Source organism: Pelodiscus sinensis, unplaced genomic scaffold, assembly GCF_049634645.1.
Source record: "Pelodiscus sinensis isolate JC-2024 unplaced genomic scaffold, ASM4963464v1 ctg37, whole genome shotgun sequence".
NCBI lineage: Eukaryota > Metazoa > Chordata > Testudines > Trionychidae > Pelodiscus > Pelodiscus sinensis.
Window position 1 is genome coordinate 2,346,315 of NW_027465869.1, and position 9,534 is coordinate 2,355,848.

Consider the following 9,534-nt stretch of genomic DNA (forward strand, 5'->3'; position numbering starts at 1 on the left):
TTGGCGACTGTCGGAAGACAGTGTACAGGGTTAGAAGAACCATTGGTCATTTTGATGTAGCCCATTTGGATTTCTCTAATATTGGAGAATATTTGTATAATTAAGGCAAGTTTAGTGTCTTACCTGTCACATCCAGGTTCTGGGAGTCACTTAGAAGTGAATTCTTTTCCTGATTCTGATCATCCTTGTGCTGATACAGACAGGTAAATCTCCCTGTGTTGTTCACACTCACTCGATAGCTGTAGGCAAATTTGGTTTCCTGCATTGGCCAGCTTCCAAGATCCTTCCCATCTTTGCAGAAAATAACACGTGAAAAAGGAGAGAGGGCAGGTACTTTGCACTTCAGGACCAAGCTGACTCCTTCCTCAGAGGATGTCTTGTCTAGAAGTTGCTGAGGAGCAGAGAGGTTACCTGAGTAATAAAAACATTCGGCTAAAGACAAAGGGTCTATTTCCTTAATGATGGAACCTGCCAGTGCTCTAAGGACATTAGCAGAGATTTTGGCCCAATATATAAGGTCACCTGCCTGGTTTTGGGGCCTTTACAAAATCCCAATGGAAATGTTGCCCCAAAGAGCCCATAGAAGGAAAGGAAGTGGGGGGTCAGTCTGTTGCCTCTGTCTCTGTCTCTACACAACCAGTTATTTCAAAATCATGTTGGGTACGTCTACACTACAGCGCTAGTTCGAACTAACTTAGTTCGAATTAGTTAATTCGAACTAAGCTAGTTCGAACTAGCGCATCTAGAACTAAAAACTAGTTCGAACTAGCGTTTTGCTAGTTCGAACTAGCGCGTCCACACTGATTGGACGCAGGGGGGCATTTAAGGGCAGCTGAAACCGGTTCTGGCAGGGCATCAGGTCAGCAGTTGCTTTGTGTGGCTGCTGTCTGAGGCTATCTGAGGCTCGTGCTTAAAGGGACCCCCCCTGGACAGCCGGTTCTCAGCTTTTCCTGCTTGCTTGCCAACCTCGCCGAGGGACAGCAAAGCGTCGGTCTCTGTGCCCGTCTGTGTCGGTGCTTCCCTTCGGGGGGGCCGCCGCAGGTGGCAACATGGAGCCACGGCTCGCCCTGCACCTTCTGGTGCACGTTCTGGACTTGCTGCTGCAAGCCTGCCAGCAATGGCTCGAGGCTGCCTGGCACCACCTGGGGAACGTCAGCCCCCTGCCTCTCCGCCTGGCCGCCCTGGGGGCCGTGGAGGAGCCGCGGCGGCGCCCCGGCACCGGCGTGCCCCGCCGCATCTGGCGTCTGGACACCAGCAGCGACTGGTGGGACCGCATCGTCCTGGAGCGCTGGGACGACCGACAGTGGACCCAGAACTTTAGGATGAGGAGGGACACCTTCCTGGAGCTCTGCGAGTGGCTCGCCCCTGCCCTGCAAAGAAGGGACACTCGCATGAGGCCCGCCATCCCCCTCCAGAAGCGGGTGGCCATCGCCCTCTGGAAGCTCTCCACGCCGGACAGCTACCGATCCGTCGGGAACCAGTTCGGCGTGGGGAGATCCACTGTCGGAGCAGTGCTCATGCAGGTACGGCGCTCGTCGGCCACCGAGCCGGGGGGCAGGGGGGCTGCGAGGAGGGGATGGGCCGCCCCAGGGACAAAGGGGGGGGCGGGAGGAGGCGAAAGCGCCCCGCACCGGAGGGGTCGGGCTGTCCCGGCCGTACTACACGCCGCCAGGGGGGTTGCTTCCGGGAGTGGGGCGCGGGGCACTGCCAGGGCACGCACGCTCCCAGCCACCCGGGCGCCCCACTGATTGACGCTTTGCTGTGTCTCTCTCCGCAGGTGGTCAAGGCCATCAACCGGGTGCTGCTCCGCAGGGTGGTCCGCCTCGCCGACCCGGATGCCGTCATCCGGGGATTCGGCGCCCTCGGCTTCCCCAACTGCGGGGGGGCCATCGACGGGACGCACATCCCCATCCGTGCCCCGGAACACCAGGCGTCCCGGTACGTGAACCGCAAGGGGTACTTCTCCGTCATCCTGCAGGCCGTATGTGACCACCGGGGACAGTTGACGGACATAAATGTGGGCTGGTCCGGCAAAGCACACGACGCCCGGGTGTACCGGAACTCCTCCGTGTGCCAGCGGCTGCAGGACGGGACCTTCTTCCCCGACCGCCACATCAGGGTCGGGGACGTGGACATGCCCGTCTGCCTGGTGGGGGATGCCGCCTACCCACTGCAGCCCTGGCTCATGAAGCCCTACACGGGACACCTCAATCCCTCCCGCCAGGCCTTCAATAACAGGCTGAGCAGGGCCCGCATCGTGGTGGAGGGGGCCTTCGGGCGACTGAAAGCCCGCTTTCGATGCCTCCTCACCCGTCTGGACCTGGCCGAGCACAACATCCCTCCCGTGGTGGCGGCATGTTGTGTGCTCCACAATTTGTGTGAGCGGAAGGGGGAGGCTTTCTTGCCAGCCTGGATGGCTGAGGCTGACCGCATGGCTGGACACTACGGTCAGCCCCGCACCGCCGCCGTCCGGGAAGCCCAGCGGGGGGCCATCCGGATCCGGGAAGCCCTGCGGGAGAGCTTCCAGGTGGAGGAGGAGGAGGACTGACCTCTCCCTGCATGCCCCACCGGGGCCTTCTTCCACCCTACCCCCCCCCTTCCCCTTTCCCCTCCCTAGCTACTGTACAATAAAGACACCTGTTTTTCAAACAAAAACGTCTGTTTATTTCAGAGAACTGGGGTGGGGGAGGGAGAAATGAAGGTGGGAGAAGGGAGGGGGAAACCTGGGACGAGGGAGCTGGGAGGGGAGGGGAGGGAAGGGAGGAAGGGAAAGGAAAGCTCAGGGGTGGGAGTCTGGGTGCCTCTCCCGTCTCGCCACACTGCGGGTCCGGGGGCGTCGGTGGGGAATGGTTGTGGAGGGGGGGGCAGAGAGGACAGGGGGTGTGGAGGAAGCAGGAGCGGAAGCAGGAGGAGCAGGAGGAGCAGGAGGAGCAAGAGGGGGAGCAGGAGGAGCAAGAGGGGGAGCAAGAGGGGGAGCAGGAGGAGCAAGAGGGGAAGCAGGAGGAGCAAGAGGGGGAGCAAGAGGGGGAGCAGGGGGAGGAGGAAATGGAAAGCGGTCTAGCAGGCTCTGGAGGTGGCCTCGCAGGGCACGGCCCTGCTCCTCCAGGGCCTCCAGACTCCTCTGGCGCAGCCTGAGGTCCTCCTGGACCCAGTGGTCCTGGAGACGGAGCTGTCGGTCCAGGAACCGGAGATGCCGCCTCTGGTAGTCCTCCTGGTTCCTGGCTGTCCTGCTTGCCCGGGCGCGGGCGGCTGCTGCAGGCGGTGTGGTGCGCCCTGCAGTCCCCGGTGCTGCAGCTGTGGTGCAAGAAGACCAGCGGTCAATTACCCCAGGGGCCCAGGTGTGTGAAACCCAGCTCCCCTCTGCAAGGCCAGGGCCCCTGCAGGATCCCCAGCTGCTGCTCCGTGGTGGGCAAGGCCCAGGCGCACGGTCCCGGGGCTCCCTCTCGCCCCAGCCCCCCGTACACATAAGGGGAACACGAGGGTACTCACAGGTGGACGCCTCCCCGGCCTCTGATGATGCAGGCGAGCGGCTCTGTGGGGTGCCTCGGGGGTCCCGGGTCCTGGGAAGGCTGGCAGCAGGCTCCTGGCTCTCAGAGCCCTCTTGCTCCTCCTCGGTGTCCAGGAGCGGTCCCTCTGCCCCGGGGTCAATCACGTCCCGGGGGGCAGGGACGGCATGAGCCCCCAGGAGGCGGTCCAGGGCATGGAAGTGGGGGCAGGCCTCCGGGTCAGCCCCTGGCAGGCAGGCCCGGGAGTAGGACTGCCGCAAGTCTTTAATCTTGCAGCGCACCTGCTCCCGGCTGCGCTGGTGGCCCCTGGCGGCCAGGCTGGCAGCCATGCGTCCATAGACGGCCGCGTTCCGGTGGCTAGTGCGGAGATCGTGGACATTTGAGGCTTCCCCCCAAACCTCGATGAGGTCCACGATCTCCGCACTTGACCAGGCGGGCGCCCGCCTTGTGCGCCCCCGGGCAGGCTCCCGGGAGCCGCCAGGCTGGTCGTGGGGAGCAGTGGAGGGCTGGGAGCCCTCGGATGGCTGGCTCATGGTGTGGCAGGTGCAGGCTGTGCAGGCACGGGTGCTGGCAGCCTTGCAACTGGCACAAAGTGAGTAGCCAGCCCGTGGCCCTTTAAGGGCTCCGGGGCCGGGAGGGGGGCAATAGAGTTTCCCTGGTGTTGGCCAGAGTGGCCACCAGGGAAACCTGGGAAGCCTTAGCCTCCCACTAGTTCGAACTAAAGGGCTACACAGCCCTTAGTTCGAACTAGCTAGTTCGAACTAGGCGTTAGTCCTCGTAAAATGAGGTTTACCTAGTTCGAACTAAGCGCTCCGTTAGTTCGAATTAAGTTCGAACTAACGGAGCGCTAGTGTAGCGCATAGGAAAGTTAGTTCGAACTAACGTCCGTTAGTTCGAACTAACTTTCTAGTGTAGACATACCCGTTGAAATACTGTCAAGCTAGAGGAGTGTTTACTCCAATTCTTGTAACCTTCAGGCTGTGTCTAGACTGACAAGTTTTTTCTGCAAAATCAGCTGATTTGCAGAAAAACTTGCCAGCTGTCTACACTGGCCACTTGAATTTCCACAAGAACACTGACGATCTCATGTAAGAAATCAGTGCTTCTTGCGGAAATACTATGCTGCTCCCGTTCGGTAAAAGTCCTTTTGCGCAAAAGGGCCAGTGTAGACAGCTCAGATTTGTTTTGCGCAAAAAAGCCTCGATTGCGAAAATGGCGATTGGGGCTTTTTTGTGCAAAAGCGCGTCTAGATTGGCACAGACGCTTTTCCGCAAAAAGTGCTTTTGAGGAAAAGCGTCTGTTCCTATCTAGACGCTCTTTTCTGCAAATGCTCTTAACGGAAAACTTTTCCATGAAAATCATTTGCGGAAAATCATGGCAGTCTAGACGTAGCCTCGTTGTATAAGGAGTCGGATGAGGAGAGCTCTATTTTGAAATAAGTGCTGTGTAGATGCTCCCAATTTTGAAATAAGCTGAGCAATTGATGTAGCTCAGTTTGTGTAGCTTTTTTGAGTTAAAAGCCCAGCTGTGTAGATGCACCCTCAGAGTTACTTATCCAACTGTAACAAATAGTTCCAATTTATCAGCGGCCACTAAAACTGGGTGCCTTGATTTTAATTGTGCTCTAGTCACACCAATTCATAAAGTCAGAGACAGCCCAGAATTATAAATTCCTGGTTAGACAGACTATGGACAGTGTTCCATACTCCTTACAAGCCAGGTTCTTTCTCCCTAATTTTCCAAATGACACTGATCTATCCTTGCATCATGGGAAGTTTGGGGAGGAAATTTTTATATAGGCACCATCTAAGACAAGCAAAATAACATATCCGGGCCCCTGTGACAGCAGAAGCTTGCAATAGGTTGGGTTTGCTGACCCACTGCATTATCCACTATTTCCAAATGGGGTTGAAAGGCTCTTATGAAAAAGTCTGCTATATCCCAGTTCCCTATATGGGTTGCCAGAGACATCCAAGGGGTTCAGAGCAGGTGTGGAAAACAGGCTGGACTTGGATCCGGAAAAGAAGCCTGAGGCCTTGGTTTAGGGAAAAAATTCCAGTGATTCATCTTTTTCATTATTATTATTTTTATTCCTGCATAGCCCAGGGTTTACCTTTTAGTTTTACTGCATCCTTTTTTGGTTGTTTATACTCAAGAGCATATGTTCATTAAGAGCAATTCACAAGCTAATACTGCTGATCAGCTTTCAATCACTGTGCTGTTTGGTCAATTACGCCATTGCTATTAAATTAATTATCTGCCAAAGTATTTTGCACAGTGTTTTTCTAGATGTTCCTGTGGAATTTGGTAAATAAATTAATTTCCCTCAATATAGAGACCTTCATCTAATAAACAATTAATATTTTTAACCCAGTCTACATAACCCCACCCAGCTCCTCACAGTTTCTGTCCCTGGAATTCATTGCTAGTCTTTCAGAAATTGCAGGCTTTTTCTGCAGTGTTATTTTATTTCTGTTCTAGGAATGTGGAGCAAATACTCACCCGGAGAGCTGCAGATTTCTTGATTTGTGAAATGAACCCCTTTAAAATAAACACACAATTTTAGTTTTGGGCACAGGCTCAAGCTTTGTTCTATGCTGCTATTGGGTAAATCCAGACTCACCTGTTGCTGGAATGGGTCAGGGCACATTCTGACCTCCGTTACCCAGAGATAAATAATACCTTTAGCTGCATATTATTTTCTCTTATGAGATATAAAGGAAATGAAATACAATGGTGGTTTATAGCCTATGATCCAGGGTCCCTTGTGGGTTTGCAGATTAAATCTAAGGCTTTGTCTATGTTGCCAATTAAACAACAAAACATTTGTCATTCACGGAGGCTTAACACCCCGTTCATTTGAAAGACAAACTTTTCAGTGGCAAATGGGTCATTTTCCGCAGGAGTGCTCTCCTGTTGACAATACAAATCCTTCTCATAGGTGGTAGAATGATTTTGTCAGGAAAAGGGCTCACAAACAGCAGCGTTTACATTACTCGACTTTTATCGACACAACTGTACTGACACAGCTGTGACAGTAAAAGCTGTGTAATATTATGGACAAATCCTAATATTTCCAAAGGGATCTGCAGCTGCATTTGAATTATTTTAGGGGTCCACAAATGAAAAAAAAAATCGCTATAATGCAGACATGATAGAGTGGTTGAGCAAAATGACACCTGGATGTTTCAAATACAAAAAAAGAAAGGAAATGCATTCTGCCCCTTTAACATTTTCATCATATGACACATGATGTTGAGTAATATCACATACTAGCAGGTAAATGCAGAGCTATAATAACATTATATAAAGGGGCACCAATTCTCTTCAAGCCTAGATTAAACTAAGATCTCAGTCCCAATTTAACTGACTTTACACTAGTGCAAAAATTTAACTCCCTGGGAGCTCCTTGCAATATTCTAGACAATGCATTCCCTATTAAACTCTAGAGGGGCGTCTGCACAGCAATGCTTTTTCGAAATCTACACAGCCGGCAGTTATTTCAAAATAATGTCGAAATACTGTAAGCTGGAGGACTTCTTACTCTGACTCCTGCAACCCTCATTGTAATAGGAATAAGGAAAGCCAGAGGAAGGGTGCTCTATTTCAGAATAAGTGCTGTGTAGATGCTCCCCATTTCGAAATAAGCTGTTTTGAAATAAGCTACGCAATTGACCTAGCTCACTTCTTCCATGTTGTCTGCTTTGAAAAAAATTGAGCCATTCTGAAATTGTTTCATATCAGACAAAGGCCAAGTTACCTGGAAAATTGCTGCTTCTAAAATTCCATTATATATGAATTGTCCATGTGAAAATTAGTCAGTCATATTTTGTTTTATTGCTTGGAAAGACATGCCTGTTTTTCTGCTGTCACATAGATGATTAAAGAGATTTAAGGCAAACAATTGAAAATAAAAAAAATTCCTTCTAGATTGTGACTAAGAAGAGATTTGAATTTGAAAAGGAGATTGTTTTAAGGAAATTCTGAGTATGTGAACGGAGGAAGATTTTTAAAATGTGAGGCTGTTTTTAAATGAAGTCAGAACATATTCTCAACTACTGGAACTTTCACTACCATGAAAAATTCCCATTCTGCTCTCTCTTTAAACTCAGCAACTAAAGTCATGATGCTTGCCAACTAAACTACTGAAAGCATGTAAAAGGAAAAGAATGGTGCTTAAAATAATAAATACAGTGTAGGTACAACAATTATTTCCAATGATTTAAATAAATATTTGGCATGGTGTTTTTTCTTACTTGCCAAATAAAACTGATCAGATTATTTATTATAAGAATTGGACTCCTTGTTTCTTAGATGACAAATAAATATATGTGGAATCCAGCCACCTCTAATCACTGTGGGTATTCCTACACTGCAGAGCTTACCTCAGATAAGCTACCCAAACTAGTACAATGAGGATTACAGGAGTTGGAGTAAGAAGTCTTCCAACTTGACAGTATTTAGATACTATTTTAAAAAAACAGCCTGCTGTGTAGATGCGGACTAAGATATTTCAGAATAGCACTAGTTATTTTGAAATAGGGTAGACGTACCCTATGACTTCTTTTGAATTCCATTTTGGATTATTCAAGAAGATTTCACGCTCTTTATTCATGTGTGCATATTGTAGGTGTCCCAATGGAAAATTAAATGATTATATCTTCAATGTATAGGTTATTAATCTTCCAAAATAAGTTCCATTCTATAGTGGTGGATCTTAAACAGAGATATCTTGATTAAATAAGTGATATTTCCTTACTGTCTGATTCTGCCCCAAATTTGCACAGTTCAAATCAAAAGTAAGTCAAGTGGAGTTACACTGAATTTGCAATGGTAGAATCTTAACCTTTATATGTGTGTCTCAGTATGTGTATAAAATTAAGGCTGAGATTTTAAGTGTGCCCTAAAGGATCTGGACTCTCAATTCCTGTTAAGGTGAATGAGAATTGTGTGTTGAAATCCCCTAGGTGACTTGGCAAACCTTACCCTTAAATTCAATTTTAGACCAGTTATTAAAATGTTGCCTTTTAATTAAGGGGACCAGGCTCAAATATTTTGTTCTCAGTCTCAACTAAAAATAAAAGGTGGAATATCCACACTACTCACAGCAAAGCCAGAGAAGCAGCAGTGGGATCATCAGGAGATTTGGTGAGGAGAGGCAACAAGGAGACCAGAATCTGTTCTGGGTTTCCTCTTGCCCACTGGGATTCACAGAAGATCAGACACAGCCCCTCCCAACTGAGTTGCTTCTGGTAGCAGGTACAGGAAGCTGCTGCATTCACCTCTGCATCTCCTTTTGCTTCTCAGGGCTGTGACAATAGGCAGGTCGGTTTTTTATCTCCTGTGGACTGTGTTGCCGCTGTCTGTATGAAACAAAGGTTCACTACATTCTCCCTGCACCATCCCTCAGCCCCAGCTTCCTGTTTGAAACTGAAAAACCAAGGAGTTTCCTTTGATCTGAACCTCAAACAATGACAATGGACTGTGGAGGCGTCAGTCCCATGTTCTGAATGGCCAAATAAACAGGAGAAGAGACATTTCAGCCAATTTTCACATTTAACAGCCCTTCCTTTCCGTGGGTGTGTAGGGGGTGTTTTAAAGTCACTTCTGCTATAAATTAAGAAAGCCTTTGGCTGTGCTTGAAGAAAACAACCTAAATTCTTTCTCTGATACCAGTGTACCTAAAAGCAGCTCTACTGAAAAGTTTCCGAAAAACTTTTGTGCAAAAGGGCCAGTGTAGACAGCAGAGATTTGTTTTCTGCAATAAAGCCCCGATTGGGGCTTTTTTGTGGAAAAGCGCGTCTAGATTGGCCGTGGGTTAGAATCAATAAGCTAATGTTCCCTGCATTCAGTAAAAGGGGTTCTCTTTGTTAAATCCCATTTAAATATTGGCTATAACAGGGATCCATTTGGCATATTTAGTTTATTGGACTACTGCTCATAAAATGTATAAATAGACTCCCATTCATGATTCTGTAATTTGTGTTTTTGGTAACAATTTCATTTGGATTTAAAAAATCATTTTTTT

At 49.3% G+C, this 9,534-nt stretch overlaps 1 protein-coding gene across 1 annotated transcript; it reads right to left on the minus strand.

Moving 5' to 3' along the window:
• Positions 1-455: 455 nt before the first annotated feature.
• LOC142824039 (uncharacterized) lies at positions 456-4,286 on the minus strand. Its single transcript, XM_075915783.1, has 3 exons — positions 3,490-4,286; positions 2,999-3,294; positions 456-479 (listed from the first exon to the last, which is right to left on the minus strand). The coding sequence occupies exons 1-3, from the start codon at positions 4,037-4,039 to the stop codon at positions 456-458; spliced, it is 870 nt and encodes a 289-aa protein (XP_075771898.1). The 5' UTR covers positions 4,040-4,286.
• Positions 4,287-9,534: the final 5,248 nt, after the last annotated feature.

Excerpts from the sequence above, each read along its gene's own strand:
- LOC142824039 (XM_075915783.1), bottom strand. The coding sequence starts at position 4,039 with ATGAGCCAGCCATCCGAGGGCTCCCAGCCCTCCACTGCTCCCCACGAC. Across the intron at positions 3,295-3,489 it reads GGCCGGGGAGGCGTCCACCT|CTGCAGCACCGGGGACTGCA; the intron begins GTGAGTACCCTC and ends CTTGCACCACAG. Across the intron at positions 480-2,998 it reads CTCCCCCTCTTGCTCCTCCT|AGCACTGGCAGGTTCCATCA; the intron begins GCTTCCCCTCTT and ends TAATGTCCTTAG.